General features: G+C 41.8%; 1 protein-coding gene across 1 annotated transcript in view; it reads left to right on the top strand.

Annotated features, from left to right (window-relative positions):
* The window catches only part of LOC142564844 (uncharacterized), a 53076-nt gene extending 41977 nt beyond the window's left edge, over nucleotides 1-11099 (top strand). The window contains exon 8 of the mRNA XM_075676022.1: nucleotides 9901-11099. Coding sequence (XP_075532137.1) covers nucleotides 9901-10241 — 341 coding nt within the window. The 3' untranslated portion in view covers nucleotides 10242-11099. The remainder of the gene's footprint in view (nucleotides 1-9900) is intronic.
* The last annotated feature ends 12414 nt before the right edge of the window (nucleotides 11100-23513 follow it).

The raw sequence follows: 23513 nt of genomic DNA, 5'->3' as shown, positions 1-23513 counted from the left end.
CTGCTACGGCGCTGGGACTGCGATGTTCGGTGAGTAGCAGAAAACGCGCACAGAGACGTTTGCCCGCACTCGCTGCCCGGCTAATGTCAGGACAGTTTGGTCTGTGAACTTGTTGATGCTAGACACTGGCAAGTTTATTGGAATGGAAAGGGGGTGGTAAGAAGCACATTAAACAAAGGCATGGCATATGGTCATGTTTGTGCTATGAATTAACGCACTGGATTACGAAAAGGAAGCAGCATGAAATCGCCTGCTGAGTGCATACAGTGCAACAGAACTTTAGAAATAATATTGAATCGTCGCAACGGCACATCACAGTCGCCGTAGGCGTCGAAGTCCCTTGTTAAAACGAAATTGTGTTTGAACAGCTCTGATAACATCCACGCAACAATGGTTGGTTGTGGACTGTCAAATTCTCATATTCTGCGGCCTAAAGCTCAAAGCATGGTGCAAAAACGCTCCCAGTGAAAGCGAAACATTTTGCATGCACATGCATGCAGACACGCAGTCGGTCGCCGCGAACCTGTGTGATCGCTGCATGCATTGAGGCTTCGTTCTGTTATGTGCCATTTGGTTATACAGATCGCCCACTATAAGAACATATTTCACATAGTTTGCGCTCAGCAATTGCCGACTTTCACGCAAGCCGGTTCCATCGCGGCGACTGCTCCCAATGGCTTTCACTGTACGTATTCGGTAATGAGATGGCATCTGTAAACGATTCTGTGCTGTCAGTTTGCCCATGATTATTATTTCGACAGTAAAAAACTTCCCTCATTTTGAGAGTACTTACAGAAATGTACAGGAGGGCTGCGGCATGGTGTTTTTATTAAGCGCCATAAGCCAAACCTATGAGAAGTGTGCCGCATGATCCCTCGTACTACGCAAGGGATATATTATTCATTGTGCATTTTACTGTCCCCTCCTTTCTGATTTCTTTTTGAATAAAATAAATGCTACTCCTTACTGTTCAAACTGGATGTAGTCACTTTTTTTTTTAGCACGCTTACTAGAGAGTGACAGCATCGGGTGACATGGTGTCAGCCTGTCTTGACATAAAACAATGTTCTGTGCCGCTCAGGGAATTTTGCATAGGCACTCAGGCAAAACCTGGAAAACTCAGGGAATTTGGAAATATCTACTTGGTAGGCATCCTGTGTTTGTTTTCTTCAGTGTTTTGTTGTGCTCACAGGGTTAGATGGGATTTCTATGGTGCAGGCTCCTTCCCCAGAATAGCTCACCCCTATTAAAAGCTGAATGTCGGCTGGGGAATGCCTGTATCCATTTCGACAACAGGTGGGTAACCAAGATTAGCATGATTTTGAACTCATGTCCTCCTGCATCAGTGGCAGAAGCTCAACTATGAGGCCACGGCTGCGGTGAATTCTGCACTGGCTTGTCACTAAGCCACTTGATCATCAGCTGTGGTTGTCTTGGGTGCGGATATCGACCAGCTATGTTGCATTCAGTGTGGTACTTTGTTTGAATCAGAGCCAGGACTGATCAGAGTAATAGAGGACATCTATAATTGTAGTAAAGTGAGTGAAGATTGCTATGTATTGCCTAATTATTGGGTTCACATTTATTCAACGAAGTAAAAACAGGAGAAAAGAATTCAGTGTTTAAAGAAGTGCTGTAGAAAAATATGCGCTTCTTTTATCCACATATTTATGGCAAAATGCGTTGGCTTTCCACTCATTACATTTACTGAAAGACATTTTTACGTAGTCCAACATAAAACTATGTGGGACACTGATGTGACAGATTATGGGAACTAGTGTTGATCTTGGGGTTCCAAGATGACAACAAACAATATCCTAAGACAGGACAGATTTGTCTTCTGGCATCTTGTTGCAAGCTTTCTGGTGTTATGAGAGAACTGGTCTTGTCACCACACAAAGGTGCAGGTGTTGTTGTGAGCGCAGATTTTATTGCAGCACTTTTGATTTCTGTTGCTGCAACGAGTCTATGTTATGGTAAAAAAAAGAACTGCCAAAATACAGCAGAACCTCGTTGATACGATCCCGTTTCATATGATTTCCCAGCGCCAACGTTTGCGATCAAGAAAACAAAAAAAATGACCTATACAGTTACAACCTTTTTACCGGTTAATATACCTTTGAGGAAAACACAGTCTGTCGGCACCAGGTTCAGTAAATTGTCAAAGCGCGATCATGTGATGCGTTTCTCGTCCGCTAGATCGCACGTGAACAAAAAACAAACAAAAAAATGCGAGGCACACCCGATCGAGGGCAGTAGCCGCCCGCCGTGGCAGCTTCCCCGCAGTACTCGCCGTGCGTGTCATACTTGAGAATGTTGGCGCGCACTTACTTTCCTCTCCCGGTGCCAGCAAATCTTCTCGCAGGTCATTGCGCATCACCGTCAGTTATCGCCACCAACCGTGCTGCGATAAGCATATTCACCTATCCATTTTACAGTGTGTGCTGCGTAATGACGTTGGAAGCATACTGCATACTTTTAATGGACGATAACTCAAATGCGCCGCCATTCCCTGCTGCAGGCAGTGGGAAGTGAGCGTCATATTTAGCTCTAACAGCATCATATTCTGTCTTCGCCCACCAGTTTGATTTCATTTAGGTTTTCCATCGGTCTTAAAATACTATGCAATGGGAAAACGACAGCATGCCTCCCGACCCACCCGGACCCCACATAATCGGCATACATCGGCGTCTCGTACTGCAATGATGCAAAGAGGCCAACTACAGTATAGTCTGTTAAATTTTTTAGTGACTTCAGGTCGTACGTTTTCCCGGTTAGTTCGTTTGTTTTCATGTTTTCTTTCCAAAGCGTATGAGCAAGGTTCTACTGTACAACAAAAATGTCTGTCAATACAGCAGAACGGTTGCTGTCTTTTTTTTTCTTATGAGTAATAGCAATGGCATGCACTGAGGAGCCTGCTGCACAAATAGCATTGAAAGTGGCCAGTAGCAGTGGTTGCCACTTCCTCACGCGGTATAATTTCAGCCTTCTGTGTAGTGCTATTATGTATGTACAGTAATCTTCCATTACTCTTACTACAGTTAAATCTATGTTTTGGTTAATTCGATCCCAACTGAAGGTCGCGGCCAGAGCCCATGCATTTCTAAGGGCATGAACTTTTGTTATTCCGATCGTAAAATTGACCTTCGCCGGATAATTCGAACTTTACCAGTCAGAACCCACGTGCCCGACTCCTATGGTGTCCCCAATAGTGACCTCTTTAGTGGCAGCGTCTGTCTCGGTAGCTTAGGAGACAGTGAATGTGTTGAACACTCATCTCTCGTCGAAAATGTCAACCTTCGGCCTGTCCTAGGAAGATTTCTAAGCAATAACTGTAGCTCACAATGTGTGATTGCTGTATTTGTGCGATTCGGTCGCACGCCCCTCTTTCTTTTTTTTCTAGGAAAGTTGTGCCGAAAATTGGCTGCGCGCTGCTATCGGATACAAAACCAAAACCGCCTTCATTGTGTTTATATGCTTTACCGCACAACACTGTAGTACTGTGGTGAAGCTAATACCCTTCTCAGATGGGCAATCAATCAATCAATCAATCAATCAATCAATCAATCAATCAATCAATCAATTTTATTTACCAGAAACAAAAGGAACTGGAGGGACACCTGGGCAAAAAGCTGTCGCAGCAGCTTGACGGAGGCCCAGGGTCCCTTACATGGCAGTAGCACTCACATGATATATACACTGAAATCTTTATACACAACAAACATTACAATTTCGTACGTATGCATGAAGATGACATTTTACACTTGAATGCAAATGTACTAAAGTGCCACTATAAAGAAAGAAAGTAGTCACGCAAACCATTTTTATTTAGCGTAGCTGTGTGCTTATATTTGTTTAGTACAGTCGGTATATTATGTGTTAAGGACTGTAGGCTGTAATTGTTTCGGAACCATGGTACCTTCCACACCTCGGGGTTTCGTGTAGTATGTTTCGTGTGAGTGCAGAGTTCTAGCTGAGCAAGGGATGCAAAATAATTCTTAACATATTCGGATGAGAAGTAAATCGTTTCTAGTAATCTGTGTTCATATAATTTATCAACGCGGTTTAGTCGGTATTTGAGAAATATATTATCTGTTGGTGAAAGCCGATTAACGTTATCTATATACCGAACGATTTTCTTTTGAAGTATTACTAGCTTTTGCAAGTTAGATTTAGATGTTGTAGCCCAGACAAGGAAAGAGTAATTTATATATGATAAGAAAAGACCATAGTATATTTGAAGTTTTGCTCTCGTAGGTAGAAATGTGCGACAACGTGCCATAGCACCGGTAACCGCAGAGAGTTTTCCGCAGAGATGTTTAATATGGGCATCCCAACGTAAATTAGAAGAAAAGTATACTCCAAGAATTTTAAATTCTTCAACCAGTTCAATGCGTTGGCTCTGAAAATAAATCGCATGATTAATGTTAAGTGGTTTATTTTTCGCGCGAAATATTAGAACTTTTGTTTTCTTTGAATTTACTATAAGCTTATTTGTCTGTGTCCAATCGGACAAACTTGCCATAATTTTATTACATTTTTGCACAAGTTCATTCGCATCAGGACCTGAGACACACAGTGTGCAATCATCCGCGTACATAATGAATTGAACCTCACTGTTTATGGTTACGATATCATTTATGAAAACGTTAAACAAAAGTGGCCCAAGAATACTTCCTTGAGGCACACCACATACAATACTTAAGAGGGACGAGTTATGTTTATTAATGGAACAGTACTGACGTCGATGTTTCAGATATGATTTGAGTAATTCTAGCGGTTTCCCACGAATTCCATACAAATGAAGCTTCCGAATAAGAATCTCGTGATTGAGGCTGTCAAAAGCTTTACTGAAGTCTATAAAAATGCCGACTGCGTAGTAGTTGTTTTCGAAGCTCTGCAAAACGTATTCTTTCAGCGCAAGAAGAGCCATTTCTGTGGATCTGTTTTTCCGAAATCCATATTGTGAATCAGTAAGCACACTCTGTTTATTGAAAAATTCTGTCATTCTAGCAAAAATAAGCTTTTCCATTCCTTTTGAAAAAATTGGGAGCACCGATATCGGTCGATAGTTAGATGCAGTATTTCGATCACCACCTTTATAAATAACCGAGACTTTCGCGTGTTTCATTGCATCTGGAAAAATTGCAGTCTCTAAAATTAGGTTGTAAATGTGCACAAGCGGAGGTACAATAAATTGCAAAACATGTTTTATAGGTTTAATCTGCAAATTATTTACATCTAAAGCTTTACTGTTTTTCAGCCCCATGTACACACTATACTTCATATTCATCAGTAGGTGCAAAGAATGCGCTTTCGCGAACAGCATCGCTATGACAAACCACCCCTATGCTATCATTTCCTTCAGCCATATCGCTTTGTGCAGTTACGAAGTGGTGGTTAAAGTAATCGGAAAGCGCTGTGCCTGTTATCTCACGTGCGCCCAGCTTCATCGATGTCAAGTGCGTATCGTCCTTGCGGCGGCCTAGAACAAGATTAATCGTTTGCCACGCAATCTCTGGGCGTTGTCTAGAAACATTTGCAAATAAGTCCTCATAGTACGCCGCCTTTGCTTTTCTTAGTTCAGCATTTAGCCTGTTTCTAAATTTTTTGAATGTTTGTAATGCTAATTCACACCGCGTGCGCAAGAAGGAATGATAGAGATTATTTTTTGTTTTGATCATTTTTGCAAGCTCATGAGTAACCCAAGGCTTTCTAACTTTTTTGGAATATTTAGCTGTCCTCATTGGAAAATTGCTGGCGTACATATCGGTAAAAGTTATAATAAATTCATTATATGCCTCATTTGCATCTGTTTTGTTCAAAACATGTAACCATTCGTGATTCATAACGTCATTCCTGAACTGCTCTAAACCTGCTTGTGTTATACGTTGATAAGTGAATTGTTGACAGTCGTCAGTTGCTTTCTTAGAGTCATCGGTGTAGATTAAATATATAGGGCAGTGGTCGCTTATGTCAGACACCAATGTGCCTGTGTTGCATACAGTAGTAGACATATCAACAATGAATAAGTCAAGTAAAGAAGATGTATGACTTGTAATGCGTGTTGGTGTGGTGATTGTATTTACAAAACCTGCAGACTGGAGGAACGTGTTCAGTTGGAAGGATGAGTTACTCTGTTTAAGTACATCTATATTAAAATCGCCGCCACACACAAGCTTCAAATTGTTCATGCTTACATAATGTAGGAATGGTTCAAAAAAATCTAGAAAAGTGACAACATTGCCGCTCGGTGGGCGATACACCAGACATATTATCTTGTTTTTACTCTTTACAGTGAGTATTTCGTAGTCATCTGTTACTGTCGTATAGTCTGGTACTAATTCATATTTTGCATAGCTTTCAACAAAAAGTGCAACACCCCCGCCTTTTTTGCTGGGCCGATTAATACAAAAGCGGCGATAACCTTGTAAAGTCAGCATAGCACAGTTACTGTAGTACCATGTTTCCGATATCATGATCACATTAAACTTAAAAGTAAATTGCTCCAAAAGATGGATGATATCGTCACTCTTGTTGCATGCTGAGCGCGCATTAAGATGCAAAACAGCCGTGGCCGATACATCCTAAGTTAGTGCAAGTTAGTGCACTTATGGAGAGTGCACTCAGTTTTAAAGGGACCCTGAAACTATTTTGACGATTTTCTACAAGCGTACTGAGTCGTTAGAGTAGGTCGTTCTGATCATTAATTGACATATCTAAGTGCTCTGCGTAAAGCGTGTAATTTATTATAAGGTTTTAAAAATGTATGTCGCTGCCGATCACAGCACACTGCTCAGCGGAATTTTAAGCCGCCCCTACCTATATGACGCAAATCACCCATATGACGTCAGTGGGGCGAGCTATCCGATTGGCTGACTAGGGTGCGTGACCGATAATTTTTCCAACTTTATGGTAAACAAATGATGTTCGTAATAGTTGGAATGTTAGTTAATTTGTTTTTATAAAAAGAAAGTAACATAAAGGAAATGCACAAGAAACATTTTTCAGTACACTTAAGCACTTCCGGCACACAGCAAGTGTTGTCTGCTTGTGTTACAACGTGCTCCGTCTCTGATGAGAGCTCCACCGTCAGTGTCGGTCTGTCTTTTCGCGAGCGCTATGATTTGACTTTGTTGCGTTGTGGACTGCAAACGTAACGACTGGCAATATGCCAAGCTGTGACATCGTGTCCCTCTGCAAGCCAGTAGACAAACGGACTGGCTGCAGCGCATCGGACTGCCGCTATCCGATCGGCGCCAGGATTTGCCCGTTTGCGGCCGTCACTTTATACTGGAATATTACTAATGCAATAGCGTTTCGCGAGTCCGGTATTAGCGTAAATGCAAGCGCAAAGGGACAGGGCCTGTCTGTGTCCCCTTGCGTGTCGTTTCAGGGGATGAACAGAAGCGCAAATGTGAATGGTCTGCACAGTGCTGCCACCTGGTGGCATAGAGCTGAACCACACACAGTAGCAGCAACAAAATGTATTCCTCTTTGCCGTTGGTGTAAATGTTTCGCAGGAGTGTAATCGTTAATACGTTGTTTTTGTAAATGTTTAAAATGTTTTACAGTTGGCTAGAACAATATTAGCTCTTTGTTTGGCTGGTTAAGCTCTGCCCCAACGGGTGGCTGGACCGTGGAGGCCGATCAGGCAGCTCACGTACGTCTACACTAAAGTTCCTTCATCAGATTGAGTTTATGCCTCCACCGTTCTCTCGAAACGTTCAGCTAGTGTGTGGTTACCAGAATACCAGACACGTTCGGCGCTGCGACAGAATGCTCGCAACACACGCTGCTTCGATAACTCTCGCTTGGGGTCGATGGCCAAGCGGCTAGCAGAGAGGTTTCGTGCAGGCGGGGGCAGGCTCTAAAACAACTGGGAATGGACGATGTGACGTCGCATCGAGACGCAGAACCAGTGAAGGCGGAGCTCAGCTCCGATCGCTTGGCGAACGAGTTGAGGAGGAAAAGCATGGCTAGGGAGGAGGGTAACTTGTAATCGCTTGTAGCTCCATTAATACGTAACGCTTCACTTAAATTGTGGTTCGAATGTTCTACTTAAGCTGTACCCTACGCGTCTACAAAATTTGTCCGAACCGTTTCAGGGGCCCTTTAGGTGCACTTTCCCAAATCTGAGCGTCGCAATCTGAGTGTATTCACAGAAAAGTGCACTCCGGTTGGAGTGCATTCATGGAACGCTCTTTGCTGGTCGAGTGTTGGTCGAGCCTCACTGCCAGCGGTTTCAACAATACCAAATGTAATGCATAGAAAAAGGACACAGAAATTTATTTTAGCTGTTGAACAGTGTGTAACAAAATAATTGGGGCAGAACTCACTGATATTCTGTTCTAGCAGGATCAAATGCTGCCTCGTCGCACGCCACCATCTTGTTCTGGATTGGCTAGGCATTTGTCTTGGCCAGCCTTGACTTGCAACACTCTTATGATAAATATACTTTCGTTTTTGTTGAGTAAATTTAGATTACGATTGTTCTTTATTTATAATACAACTAACAAAAGCAATCTCTTTTTGAAAGGTTTCTTTTAAATTTTATTCTACATCTTCAAAAAACATGGTTTTAGTCTGTCACAATTTTTTTTTTAGTGCGAACGCACTCTGCTTTCCTGTTAAGCACTGCGTAGCCTAAGGTGTCACTCAAGGTCTTGAAGTGCACTCTCCGTAAGTGCACTTGACTTGCCCTCTTGACAGGGGTATAACTTTAGAAAACCAGCCGTTATTATACACTTCTTAGAACCTTGCCCTTTTTTCTAGCTGACGAATCGGCTGCACATTAGAGTTCGTGTTTGTTTAGGAGCTTTAATGTCATTTCTACGTTAGTTTTCTACTCCGGACGCATAGAAAGTAGGTGCGCGTTTGATTCAGGGAACTGTTAGACTTGGGTACATGGTGCCAAATCAATCGGCAATGTGTTGTGGCGTTTTTTCTGCATCTTGTTTAATTCAACCCGCCGAATAATCCTATCAATTTCGTCGGTCCTGTCAGAGTTAAAAGTCGACTGTATATATGCATAGTGCAATTTTAGATGAAGACAAAGAAATAGACTAAAAAGTAGGGCTGGGTGATTGATCGATTAACCTTACAATTAATTTATTAAAGCTTTAATCGCAATTAATCAGCTAAGCTCATGTGGCCGATATCAGGCAAGCGCCGGCATTGATGTCCCCGCTTCTTTTGCTCAACAGCAAGGAAAAGAAAAGCTTCGACTGCTTCCTCAAATTTGTGCTGCACTTGTGCCAAAATCTGCTGAAATGTTTACTCCTCTTTCTGTGTGTTTTGTCGCACAAGTGTAAGGCATTTTTTCTCAGCCCGAAAAAAAAGGGCAAATACCACCCAGAGGCACCTTATTTTCCTTAGGCACTTGGAACGAGGGAGGAGGCATGGCACAGAACGAAGATAGATGCCGCCCTCTTTGATTTTTTTACTAAATTGAAGACTTCATGCATTAAAGCCACCGGCAAAAAGCAAGCCTGAACTCACCGCAACGCTTGTAAAATTGAATGCCCATTTGTGCAGAGTGTCATTCAAGTAATAATAAAGGCAACTGTCGATTCAAATAGCACAACTTCTTTTCTTCTTCAAATTATGTATAGTGACAAATCACTGTAATGATTCTTGTTGCTATGTAGGTCAATTCACAAATCCAATTAATTGATTAATTATTCATTTAAATGGTTCCAATAAATGGGTTCAAAACTTTAATTGATGCCCAGCTCTACTAAAATGTTCTTTGTGGTGTCTGTTCCTGTGTTCTTTTTTGGTATTCTAGTATAATTTGTAACTAGGCCATCAGTATGTACTAGTCACGAAGCGAAATCTGGAAATGTAGCTGAAATGTAGTCTGACGTCAGCTTCTTGACTTTCTGACTGCCTATGCAGTTGACATGAGGTTGTACATATCGATGGATGCTGGCCATCAAGTGCGGGAGATCGTAGCTGCTCGGCGATGGAACGGTCGAGTGACGGCACTGGCCCTACGAGGCCCACTGCTGGTGATTGGTCTGGACAGTGGTTGGCTGTGCGTGTACCGAGTACAGGACTTGCTTCTTGACTTGGAGTCTAGGCTGCCAGACTGGAGCCAGCAGCTAGACAGAGACCCAATCATAGCTGTTGATGTAACCAGTGAGCCGGACACCCCACGGCCAGTGGTGGCAGCCGCCACTCGCCATCACCGGTATGTGGTCACCTGGCCTTTCCGTTCTGTGTCAAGTGTTGGCTAGTGTTCGTCATGTTTCTTGTTGCTAATTTATGCGCATATGTTGTATGCCTGGAAACCAACTAGGAAAGGCTTTTTCTAGTGTTGCTTTTTGACATGCAAGTGTACAGCCGTGTTAAGCAATGCTCCAGTTTATCATACTATGAGACCCTATGGTGTATAACATAGCTAATGGCTGCAACAGTGCTACTGGACAAGGTTAAAAAAAAAGAAGCACACTACATGGCACTGCACCACGTGATGTCCCCTTCTTTTTTTTAATCCTTGCCCAGTAGCACTGTTGCAGCTATGAACGCATATCAACTTGCCTGATTTTTCACCCTGCATTACTCACTTCAGTCACAATGTTGGTGCAAGTATTGGCTGTTGTTAAAAATGCTGTGCAGGTATTGCCTTAGCATTAGTGCTTCCATTTTGGAATGCTATGCTTGTGCGGGGGGGGGGGGGGGGGAATTCCTCTAATACGTGAATTTCATATTGCTGCTGGTTTGAGTGATAAGATTAAACAAAATTCAGCCACGATTCTAATGTGGGCATCATGCATTGCACAGTTGATCCTTAAGATGGCTGTTGTAATCAAGAGTTGATTATTAGTTGTGATTGCTCTATATAGTGGTTTGTTGTATCAGATGGGAAACTTGCTGCTTGGCTCCCATACTGAAGCCTGCCGCAGATCACATTGTGCCCTTTGATGCACCTGATGGCCTTGTGCAGCATTTAGCTGCTTGTAGTGACTGCTCTTCTGTGTACATTGAGTTGCACGCAGTCAGCTGGCCATTTTGTTCACTGCACTGTTTCTTGTGCAGAGTAACATACATGCTTTGTTTGCCTGAAAAAAGAATAGAGAAGAACTTTCACCCACCATAGTCTCTTCTGTGAGCTCCATTTAACTTTTTTTTTCCAGTGCTTTGATATACCGTTGTACAATGTACTGTATTTGGTGTCAAAAGCTTGCGGGATACTTGTACAGACTTTGTGCATGCGATCTGTAAGTGAACACAACGCATCATTTTTTTTTTTTCATTCTTCTGCGGACATGCAGCTCAAAACCTAGAGCTATGTGGAAATTCAGGCTTTTTGCAGATCCTGCAGAGTGCATAGTTTAGATACCGAGGTTACCAGTGCACTTCTAATTTAAATTCATGAAGCAGCTGTTCTAGCCGAGAGCCTGCTGCCGCTGTTTAATGGTTTTGTACAGTGACATGCTCAATCTCAAAGTGTGATTTTAAGCATGCCTCTTTATGAATGTTGGAAACATGTATGGCTATTCTTTAGCCTGCTCTAAGTCTTGTTATGGCTGATTGCTGCTAGCTTGGCAGTGGGTCATTCCATGTGAAACGTCCCAGAGCTGAAAAGCGACTGTCTTGGAAAAAAATTTAGCTAGTTGGTGATTGTGTGAATCAGGTTTCATCAAAATATTTCTCTTATAAAATATGTTTTGGTCAACTAAGTGCTCATTTAAGTTTTCCTAAAAAAAGCGAAATTCGTAGGTTCATCTTTTTAAAATCAAGTGTGAAAGTAGGTACAATGACAAATCTTACATTAGAATATTGTTGCAGTTAAACTGGGAACAGCACTGAGAAGTTTATTTGTGCAGGAATACAGTAGGAGGAAGAGAAGATAGAAGAGGATAGAAGATGTCTAGCTGATGAGTTGTCATGTGAAATAACAGCTTTGATTGTCCTCTCACATGACATTATAAGTGAATGCATGTAAGAATTTTCAGCACTTAATTGGCTCAGTAAAAAAAAGCAATAAAATTGTGCATTTTCTCAACTTTTTTTGCGCGAACATTGTTAAATGCTTCAGCCACAATAAGTTATTTCCTGCTTTCTCCTGCTGCTGTAGTGTATGCTAAAAATAATTTTACATTATTAAAAAAGTACTTTTCAAGGAAATTTCTTCTAAATTTTGCAGAAAATGACTTTTTCACAAGATTCGTGGCCTAGATTAAGTGCCAAGGCCCTTCAGGTAAAAGTACACAAGGTGGCTTTTTATACGTACCAACCTCTTAGCTTGTGATCTAGAAATTTTACATCAGTAAATGTTGTTTGAGGTGCAAAAACATGTTGAAGTCAACTAGTCTCGCCAGCACGCACTGCCAAACTGTGTCTTCACTGCAGAACACGTACAAGCTGCCAGCTATTCTTCAGTCACTCATATGCTCGCTGGCACCTTGCCAAGCGAATGTGTGCTGTGTTGGTTGACATCTCTATAAATACATTGTGAACAGTGTATTTTCACCAGTTTACCACTTTTTATGTTTGTGGCTTGTGGTGGTCAGGTAAGCAAACACAGCATCAATGTGAGCGTTTTGCAGTGGCCAACTTTGCCTCATTCTGTCCAACATGAAGGCAGAAGAATTGCACGGTAATTTTTTCTCTGCTATGCTTCCAGAACAACGAATCAGCATCGTGCACAATGATAACTCTCGGGCCCTCATGACGACCTTGAAGCAGTCATAGTTTAATTTTATCACACAAATGTAATATGTAAACGGCAGTTGTGGGGGCATCAACATGCAAATAGTGTACGTAATTTAATTACTTGCTGCCATTTACCTTACATAAAACAGCACATGTGCTCACATATAATAGATCCCGAGTTCATAAGCACGCCAAGAATTCGTTTCTGGCATGTGCGTGCTCTGCAGTGAAGACACAGTATGGCAGTGCCTACTGGTGAGAATCTTTATGGAATTCAAAATTTTTTTTTATCGCCTCAAGCAAAATTTACTTTTCTAGATACAATTTCTCAACTCAAGCTTAGAGGCTGGTGTGTATAATGAGCCTTCTCATGTATATTTATCTGGAGGGCCTTGATGTTTAATTTAAGTATGAATCTAGTAAAAAAGACATTTTCTGCCAACTTTGAAAGCAAGTTTCTTGAAAATTACTTATTTTTAATATAGTTTAAAATTATTTTTAGCATGAACTACAGCAACAGGCAAAAGTGGGAAAAAATTTATTGAGGCTGAAACATTAATGACTTGAGTAAAAATATTCTGAAAACGCACACTCTGTTTCCTTTTTTTACTAAGCCATTTAAATGTGAGAAAATTTTTGCACACATTTCTTATAACTACACATGAAAGAACAGCACAATTGGAATATTTTAAAATAAGATTTGTCATTTTAGCTAGTTTCACACTTTATTTTAAGATTTTCGTTTTGCGCGGGTCTGTGCCCGCTGCAAAAATGAATGGGTGGATAAGCACTTGAGGGGGGATGCGGGGCTAAAATCGAGATTTTCGTAAAAAAAAATGCGTTTTCTAAATTTATTTATTTTGCATACCTAGACATATAAAGAAGCTCATCACCAGGTTTTGTTGCAATCTGTGCCGTAGAAAAAAAGAAAATTAACTCTCTTCTCGTAACGGTGGCATGGACTCACCGTCAGAGCGCCCGTGAACATTGTGTTCGAGACGCAACCGCACAAGCAACTAAACACAGAGCGAATGCCCGCATTGGGAGAGCTTCTTTTTCATGCTTTTTAAATCATGAGATACCTTCCATCGAGAGTACAGCAGACCGCAAAGTAAAAACTAAAAAAGAAAGACATAATTCAAGCTGTGGCAAGCTTGTCTACGAGTGCAGGCAAGAATGCTGCACTGTTATAAAGATAAAAAAAAGAAAAGAAAGGCGACTTGAAGCTGTTGCTGCAGAGCAGGTTCAAATTGTGAAGAGGATGGCCAAACGTATGAAGCAGGGCACTTTTATTAATAATTTATAATAATTTTTGGTTCTTAAGATAAGATAGCATGTTCCAAAATCTTTAAGCTCATTGTTCTCAACTTGCTCTTTTTGGCCAAACAAAACCTTTAGAAAAACTGTCATTTCCAAACTGCTTCGCTAAAAGCTGCTTACAAGGTGTCTTATAACTGAAATTTTGTCAGGAACAAGGTGAGGTACATTTTACATCCATAAATATTTTCCAACGCAATAAATTATCAGATGGCTGACATATAATGACAACAAAAGGAATGGACTTTGTTTTTAGAGGGATGACAATATTACAGAAATGGCAAAAAAATATGCGATTTGCTTTATCCTGCACTAGTAAACCATCTAGAAGGTATCTAATCACAAACAATTAGTATATGTTTATTATTTTTGAAATGATAGTTTTCCTAACTCGACACACTTGATTGCTCAATATGGACTGCTCTCTTCGTGCTAGGGTGCTGAAATTTAGAACATATACTAATGACAAGATAAGCCATCCCTAAAATTTTTATCAAAATTTGTGCAGCAGTTCAAAAGTTGACTCTTCAGCTCCGCATGCCGCCTTAAAGAGGACAAATATGGCTTATTGCACTAAGGCTGGACGATTGACGATTAATCTTCTGATTAATTGCTTAATGCTTTTATCACACTTTGTTTGATCAGAAATAATCAAGTTGAGGTCACTAGCAAAATTATGCAAGCGTTGGAACTGTCGTTCCCACTTCGCTTCCTGACAACAAGGAAGAGAATGACCGATTGAACTACTGTGTTCTCTTACTGCACTCGTGGGCCTGTGAGGACAAAAGGCACTCATGTGCTTTTCACTTTAAGCCAGCATGAAGAAAGTCTAGTCTCTGCTGCAGCTGCTATTGCAGTGCGTTGAACAGAGGGCTAGCTGCACTTATGATGCTTATGATCGTGTCTGAGGGGTAGTTTGATATGCTCGATATGTCCACTAACGCAGTGCTGTTGACGTGAAATCAAAAACAACAATCAGATAACAACAGAACATTCAGATAAAAAACAACATTCAAATAGCACAAATCTTTCTTCAAAGTTTGTCTGCATAAAACAAAAGTTTCAATTTTCTTGCTCATGTGTGTAACTCCATGAACCCGATTTAATAAATCCAAAGGTTATGAACAATCGGGTTAACACGATACAGTGACAGCTAGTATGGGTGCACTTCCTGAATGGTTTTGATGTCTGCCGGGGAATGTTAACAGGAATCCCGAAGTGCTTTGCTAGACCTTTATAAAGGAATAAAGAAAGAACAAAAGGCAGCTTCAACCATAATGCGAGGCAGCGATACCACAGCTGTACAGAGTGGTTGTGCCACCAGCTGCTACGATTTGCTGATGCCACGCTTTGCAGACTGTCCACAAATGGGGTGGTTCAACTCGGGAACAGTGAAGAGATGCAGAATATATGAGGAAAAAACATTATCATGCCAGAAATTGGACAGGAACTGAGCAGCAAAAAGACGACATAGCATGTAGCATTTTTATTGCTTACTTTGCTTTCATCAGTTGAGGTTCTTTTTTTTTTTAGGACGACATGTGATCACAATCTACCCTTATATAGCCATCTTATCAACAACATATTTACGTAGGTGCGCCATCGCTCACCTGCATAAATACTCTTCACGTGTGCAATAAATTAAATGCTTACCGTGTGCGCCATGGCTCTGGTTGTACTCATTCTGTCTGCCGCCTTTCTGGCGCAATGACACAACAGAGGACTTATGCAAAGGCAACTCCCACTGGGCAGAAGGAAGAGCACTCTAGCAGCTACCAGACATCTTGCTATGCTGGTGTGATGAGTGCCACCAGTGGTGTTGTAGGCACTGCACCTTGATGGTGCATGAAGTGAGACCGATGGGATAACGTTAGCTTGCTGCTTACTTGGAGCAATCCACTCCTTATTCCACTTCTCAAAAATTTCTGTGCCAGGAAGCTAACTGCCCAGGTGAGAGATTTTACCGTATATATCGTATATAAGCCACACTTCTCAGGCGCAGGTTATCAAGCCTACAGCTACACATTAACACACTTTAGTGGCACTGCGACTTCTGGGTCAGATAATTAAAAAACTGGTGACAGATATCAGCATGTTATTTCACCACTTAGCGTGGCTTTCAAGCTAATCTCTCTCGGACGAGCTCAGCTCATCGGCACTCTCACCACTGTCGGATGAGCTCACCTCACCGGTGCGCTCCCAGAGCTGGTCGTCCTCTGTGCCGTCCATGACACTTGAAATGCCCGTGACTCTAAGGCTCTTTGCGATAGTGTCCACTATCGATAGTATCCACTATTCTGGACGCCACGCGTCCAGAATCCAACCCCACACTTGCTGAAGAGACGCTTGCTTCAGTCATCCTGCCATAGTTGTTTCGTGGTTGCCTGCGGCCATCCAATCGACGTAGCACTGCCGAAATTCTGTCTTGAATGGCCAATTTGCAAAAATATCGAGCGATTGCAGCATGCTTGTCAAGCCACGAGGAATCACGGCTAAGTCCGTTCGGCAGTCGGCCAGCCGAGCCTTCATTCTGTCTGTTATGTCGATGCGCAGTGACGATGATAATTGTATGCGGTGAGTGGGAAAAACTAACTGGTGCCATCTTGTAGCACATTGTGGGACTAAGCACATTTTGTTTTTCTGTTTTTTCCCACATTTTTTGCATCCGAAAGCAGGGGGGGTGCAAGCTATACACGGTGGTGGCTTATACACGAGTATACCGCAATTTATTGCTTGATTATGCAGTACACATTGCTCATTCATCATCAGCCTGGCTACGCCCACTGCAGGGCAAACGCCTCTCTCATACGTCTCCAACCACCCCGGTCATATGCTAATTGTGGCCATGTTGTCCCTGGAAACTTCTTAATCTCATCCACCCAGCTAACTTTCTGCTGCCCCCTGCTACGCTTCCCTTCCCTTGGAATCCAGTCCGTAACCTTTAATCACCAACGGTTATCTTCCCTCCTCATTACATGTCCTGCCCATGCCCATTTCGTTTTCTTGATTTCAACTAAGATGTCATTAACTCGCGTTTGTTCCCTCACCCAATCTGCTCTTTCCTTATCCCTTAAAGTTACACCCATCATTCTTCTTTCCATAGCTCGTTGTGTCGCCCACAATTTAAGTAGAAACCTTTTCGTAAGCCTCCAGGTTTCTTCACCGTACGTGAGTACTGGAAAGACACAGCTGTTATACACTTTCCTCTTGAGCGATAATGGCAACCTGCTGTTCATGATCTGAGAATATCTGTCAAACACACCCCAGCCAATTCTTATTCTTCTGGTTATTGCAGTCTCATGATCCGAATCCGCGGTCACTACCAGCCCTAAGTAGATGTATTCCCTTACTACTTCTAGTGCCTTGCTACATATCGTAAACTGCTGTTATCTTCCGAGACTGTTAAGCATTACTTTATTTTTCTGCAAATTAATTTTTGGACACACCCTTCTGCTTTGTCTCTCCAGGTCAGTGAGCATGCATTGCAATTGGTCCCCTGAGTTACTAAGCAAGGCAATATCATCAGCGAATCGCAAGTTACTAAGGCATTTTCCATTAATTCTTATCCCCAATTCTTCCCAATTCAGGTCTCTGAATACCTCCTGTAAGCACGCTGTGAATAGCATTGGAGAGATCGTATCTCCCTGCCTGACGCCTTTCTTTATTGGGATTTTGTTGCTTTCTTTATGTAGGACTACTGTGGCTGTGGAACCGATATATATATCTTTCAGTATTTTTACATACGGCTCGTCTACACCCTCATTTCGTAACGCCTGCATGACTGCTGAAATTTAGACTGAATCAAACGCTTTCTCGTAATCTATGAAAGCTATATATAAGGGTCGGTTAAATTCTGCACATTTCTCTATCACCTTATTGATAGTGTGAATATGGTTTATTGTTGAGTAGCCTTTACAAAATCCTGTCTGGTCCTTTGGTTGACAGAAGTCCAAGTGTTCCTGATTCTATTTGCGATTACCTTAGTAAATACTTTGTAGGCAACGAACAGTAAGCTGATTGGTCTAAAATTTTTCAATCTTTGGCGTCCCCTTTCTTATGGATTAAGATTATGTTGGCATTCTTCCAAGATTCCAGTACACTCGAGGTCATGAGGCATTGCGTATACAGGGTGGCCAGTTTTTCTAGAACAATCTGCCCACCATCCTTCAACAAATCTGCTGTTACCTGATTCTCCTCAGCTGCCTTCCCCCTTTGCATAGCTGCCAAGGCTTCCTTTACTTCTTCCGGTGTTACTTGTGGGATGTCAAATTCCTCTAGACTGTTCCCTCTTCCATTATCTTCGTGGGTGCCACTGGTACTGTATAAATCTCTATAGAACTCGTCAGCCACTTGAACTATATTATCCATATTAGTAATGATATTGCCGGCTTTGTCTCTTAACACATACATCTAATTCTTGCCTATTCCTAGTTTCTTCTTCACTGCTTTTAGGTTTCCTCCGTTCCCGAGAGCATGTTCAATTCTATCCATATTATACTTATTGACATATTATATATATATAATATTTATTATATTGACATATTGATGCTACTTTATTGGCCAATTATACCAGATATACTATCTGGGACACTATATGAAAAACATGCAGCCTGATCCTATTAATACCCCTCAGTAAAGTTGTTATTAGGTTAGGATTTTTTATTATTTGTGCATATTGCAACCCTAGGAAAGGTTTTGCAGGAGTGGGGTAAAAACAAACAGTGCACAATACACAGTCAACATTAAGACAATATTAGCAACTGTTAATAGTTACAAATTCCTTTGGGTGACTAAGACCTGACATCACTGGGCAACATGTTCCACCATTCAATAGTACGAGAGAAGAGGCTGTGTTTAAATCTATCAGTTCTGCCATAAACCAGTGCTATATTTAGAGGGTGAGAAGTTCTAGTCGAAGCTAGGTTTGAAAAATTTAATGTAATGTAAAGGTAAGCAGCGTCGAGTATTAGTTACAGTCTGAAGAAATTTAAGGCATTCATTCTGATGACATGCATAAAGAGTAGTGAGATTCAAACAAGAGATGTTCGAAGAGAGGGAGAAGTCGTGATCATAACGCTGGCATATAAAGTGGTTGTCGTGAGCTGATCCGAGCTTCAAATTGTCCCATTTTAAGTAGGGATTCCAAATTACTGAGCCATGTACTAGGATAGGATGCACTCAGCTCTTGTAACTTGAGGTAAGCAATTTGGTAGCTATGGGAGCTGAATGAAGTGTGCATTGTAAATAGTCAAGACAAGAAAGCACTTTAGTATAGGTTAGATCAGTGTTTTTAGACCATGAGAAGTCTGTAAATATAACACCCAGGTATTGTATACAGACACTTTTTGCTGGGACGAACCTTCATTATATTAGTAAATGAAAGATGACAGTGAGGTACGTGTTGAAAAAGACATACAGGCAGTGTTGCCATTTTAGTGATTTTGTTGCTAGATTTAGATACTTCCTCGTAAGTTTACTGACAATTTTTTCTATCTATAGTGAACAGGGGCATTTTAGTGACATAGCAGAAGAATTGGCGACATTTTAGCAACATTAAAGTTAGGAAAGTTGCTTCAAAAATGGTTTTCTAGGAAGCACTTTTATTATTCCAAAACTACAAGTACAAGTCACCCAACTTGGCTGTACAGTGCATGGACTCTGAGGAAGAAATTATTGTCTTCACATCAGTGGTTTCCACATCGTGCTTGTGGTTCATAACATATACATCATGCTCATAAAAAGCATGTTTCTTTGTTTAAGCTTCTATAAGACTGATTTTAATGGGACGTAGTGGTGCTGGTTCTGCACCTTTGCTAAACTGCTTGATTAGTGAATATTCATAACTGTAGCAGTAAATTAATTTACCGAAGCTAATTGCAACAAAGTGTATGGTGATATTCAGAGTGCAGTTGTGGCTAATCAGTCAGATTGACAGTTAAAGTCACCCATGCACTTAGATTTAGGTGCACGTTAAAGAACCCCAGGTGGTCCAAATTTCCGGAGTCCCCCACTATGGCGTGCCTCATAATCAGGTCGGGGTTTTGGCGCGTAAAACCCCAGAATTCTTTTTTTTTTTTCGACAGTTGTGCATATCGAAGTGTCAGGGTCGTTCACGCGAATCTGAGCACACCACTTAAGTTTCTTGGCTTCAGGACAAATCAGTACTGCATGAAACGTTCAGGTGGACCAAGGGACAGGAATGTAATATTTGACCTACATAAAGATGACGCAATTGCCATTGTTGTGCTACCAACATACGACCAAGCCCATGTTGAAGGGTCTTATGCTTTGTCAAGTGCCGAGAACTAGAAAATTTGCTGGGGTAATGCGGTGGAAGTGCCTTAATTGTTGTACTAAGAATATCAGGTTGCCCATGTTTTTGTAATTCTCCTAGATTTGTAACCCTACATTCTAAAGGTTAATGCAGATTTTCAGCTTGCCTCATTGTATGTTGATATATTACTACATAAAATCCCTGGACTTTATGCTGGTAAACTTACTATTTATTCTTCACTTGCACAAACACTAGGTAAACATGAAACACTTTGGTAGATTATTTACACAATGTTAGCTTATGTTATAGTGTTCAAAAACACCTACATTATTTAAAATTCACTCGACAGTTCTAGCAACAATTTTAGAGACATTGAAGCAAAATTTAGCGGAAATTTAATGACTTTTTGTCTCAGTTTAGCGACACGCGCCAAAATAATGTGGCAAGACTGCATACATATACAAAATATTTCAAAAGAGCTATTTTAGGAAGGTGAACCTCATTGCAGGTAATGTCCTGATAAATGACACAGCGTAAAGCTGTATTTTTGGTGAAACATGGTCAGGTAAGTTATTGATATACAGCAAGAAGTTAGGTTGGGTAAGGAGAGCGCTCGTCCTGTGTTTCTTGTCTTCATGTGCATCTTTTCGTGCTGAAGCAACGCATGTTATCTTACTCGCCCAACTATAGAGCCTGGTGGCTTAGGTTACTTTGTCTCACATGGTGACATTTGCAGAAGGTTTCAATAAACGCAGTTTCATACCTTACATTCTGAGTACTTGGTCAGTGTTCAGCACTTCTCGATGACATCAATAACTCATGCGTAAGACTTTAGGTTAGGTTAGCTTGCGTTTGGTCAGGTTTGCTTGTCCAAGAGGTGACTACATTTCAGCAGTTTCCAATTAAAGCAATTTCAAAATGTACATCCTGGGCAGTACTTGGCATTTCTCTTTGACAGCAACACCTAAAAGGTTAGGTTGGCTTAGGTTGTCTAGGTTGAGTTAGGTTAGGCTAATCTGTTCAAAACAGTTACTAGATTTGCAGAATGTTTCAGCAAATGCAATTTCAAACTTTGCAACCTGAGTCAATGCTTTGCATTTCTCTTTGCCAACAAGAGCCAGGAGGAGCCCCCCTTAAGCAGCATGCCCCTGCTCACATCACCACGCCTCAGACACATTCCAAAAGTACTGCCAAATCAATCTTGAGACTTGGCAGCTATTCGGCAGTCAACACTGGGCTGCTGTTGCAGTGTTGGAGAGTTCTAGCTCAGCGGGCCTAGAGCGCAGACTCCACTGCGCATGCGCAGTACGATGGGGCGGCCATCATGTTTACGGAGCGCGCCGCTCACTTGCTGGTATCTCCTCCCCAGCATAGCGTGCGCAGTGGACCAGCGTCTTTTTGAAACAGACATGGCGACTACCGACCTGAACAGCGGCATGTCGTCGGCATTGTCTTAAAACGCGGCGCTGGCTCACCTGCAGGCGAAAACGCCTCAGAGGTGTTTCACCATGGAAGAGTACCTCTGTATCCTGTGAAAGGTTTCAGCAAGGAGACCATTTAGCAGTGATTTGAAGTGGATGACTGTGACTGAGAACCTGAAGTGAGCGTATTGATCTTTTCACGGTAACTCTAACCTTGTTCGACAGGTGGTGCATCAAAGTGCTCTGCTTGACCGAGTGAGGGATCACTGAGCTAAAATTCTTCCTCTTGTGCAGCTGTCCGCTGCCGTCTCCGCTCGCCCGCTGGGCCCGCTGGCCCATAAACTCACTCAGCTATAGCTCTCCATTATTGGACACGCTGGCACGTCTCACCAGACCAACGCTAGATTCTCTTGTCCATGTCGTTGCCTTTCTGCGCCGCTTAGCATAGCAGTTTTCTTAGTTGTTGCTACCGCAAGCGAAGCAGTAGGCGGCGTGTAAGCACTGCTAATGCATGTTGAAGCTGCACTCCATAGGCCATGAGACATCACAGGCTAATCCGATGCGAAAGACAACCCATGTGTAGGAACTGTGTCGTGTTTTCAGCAGAAGGCCCACACCACCCAGGCCAGGCTACACCGTGTTGGAGCTGCCGCTGCGCTGAGAGTGCCAAGTGCTTATGGTCGGCATACGTTAGTGTCGTGATGCAGTACTTCGCTTCAACGCTCTTAGATGGTGACACCATCCCTGTCAAGAATTTGTATTTTACTTGTTCGCCGCTGACGTCACGTCCGTTACAGAAAGTTGATCGTGGACCCCGGCATAAAACACTTTCGTGTTAAAATGCACAAAGACACAAAGAGGGGCTACTTAACCCCGCACGAGCATGGCTTGAGGTCTCCCCATATTGAACCGCGACTATGGGCACAGGTGGTACAAGCCACAGCTCAAAGGCCTGGAAGCAATAACAAGCTTGTTTACCAAACTGTCAAAGGTAAGTGCTGATGCATGTCATAGTTCATCTCTTCATTTATTTACATACAGTGTAGGTCGTCTTGGTCCTGTAATTGCTATGGTCATAATCATTTGCGCTATGAATCACGCTCTGAAGAAACCATGGCGAATTGTCGCAGCTTGAAAAAAAAAAATTATTTTTCTAACCCACACCAAAAGTACAGCTGGCAGAATAAAAACGCCACTGTCATATACAGCACTTTTCTTCTGATTTATAAAATGCCACTAGCATAAAGGTGTAGTGCTGATGCTAATGCTTATTTGTAAGCGTATAGATTTTTCACAACTTCTAAATTATCCTCTTTGTGATGGGAATGTTTACTGGTATGTGTGCAATGCATAATATTTTGTCCTAACTGTATATAAGTGTGCAGCTCTCTTGGTGTGGATTCTTCATACCTGCTTTGTCTGTGTAAGCAGCGTATATAGTAAAGACTATGTCACACAATAATACAGCACCATATTTTGTTTTTCTTCTGTGCAATTTTCAGGTTATTCCTATTTGGACCTTGTGCTTGCTTCATTAAAGAATTCTGTTACGATCTTGTGTGAAATAGGGTAGTAAGATCTGTCTTTTTTTTTTCATAGTCTAAGTTTTTCTAAGAAGCCCAGTGCTCCTTTGTCTTCTTAATCTGTGGCTGTGCATACAGGACAATGTTGCATTAAGTGATTTCTGAGTATGAAACTTCGTCTGTGGCAGTTCCTTCTTGTCCGTTCCAATAAAAAAAATTTGGTGGAATTTTGCACAGGCTATATAGTATACTCCTATCTGTGCATTCCGCTGCCTTTTTTGCACCTTTTGGATGGTGGAAGGCCAGTTTTCTCAT

Source organism: Dermacentor variabilis, chromosome 11 (assembly GCF_050947875.1).
Source record: "Dermacentor variabilis isolate Ectoservices chromosome 11, ASM5094787v1, whole genome shotgun sequence".
NCBI classification, from domain to species: Eukaryota; Metazoa; Arthropoda; class Arachnida; order Ixodida; family Ixodidae; genus Dermacentor; species Dermacentor variabilis.
The sequence above is the reverse complement of the archived record's forward strand: the minus strand, read 5'-3'. Positions and strand labels throughout refer to the sequence as shown.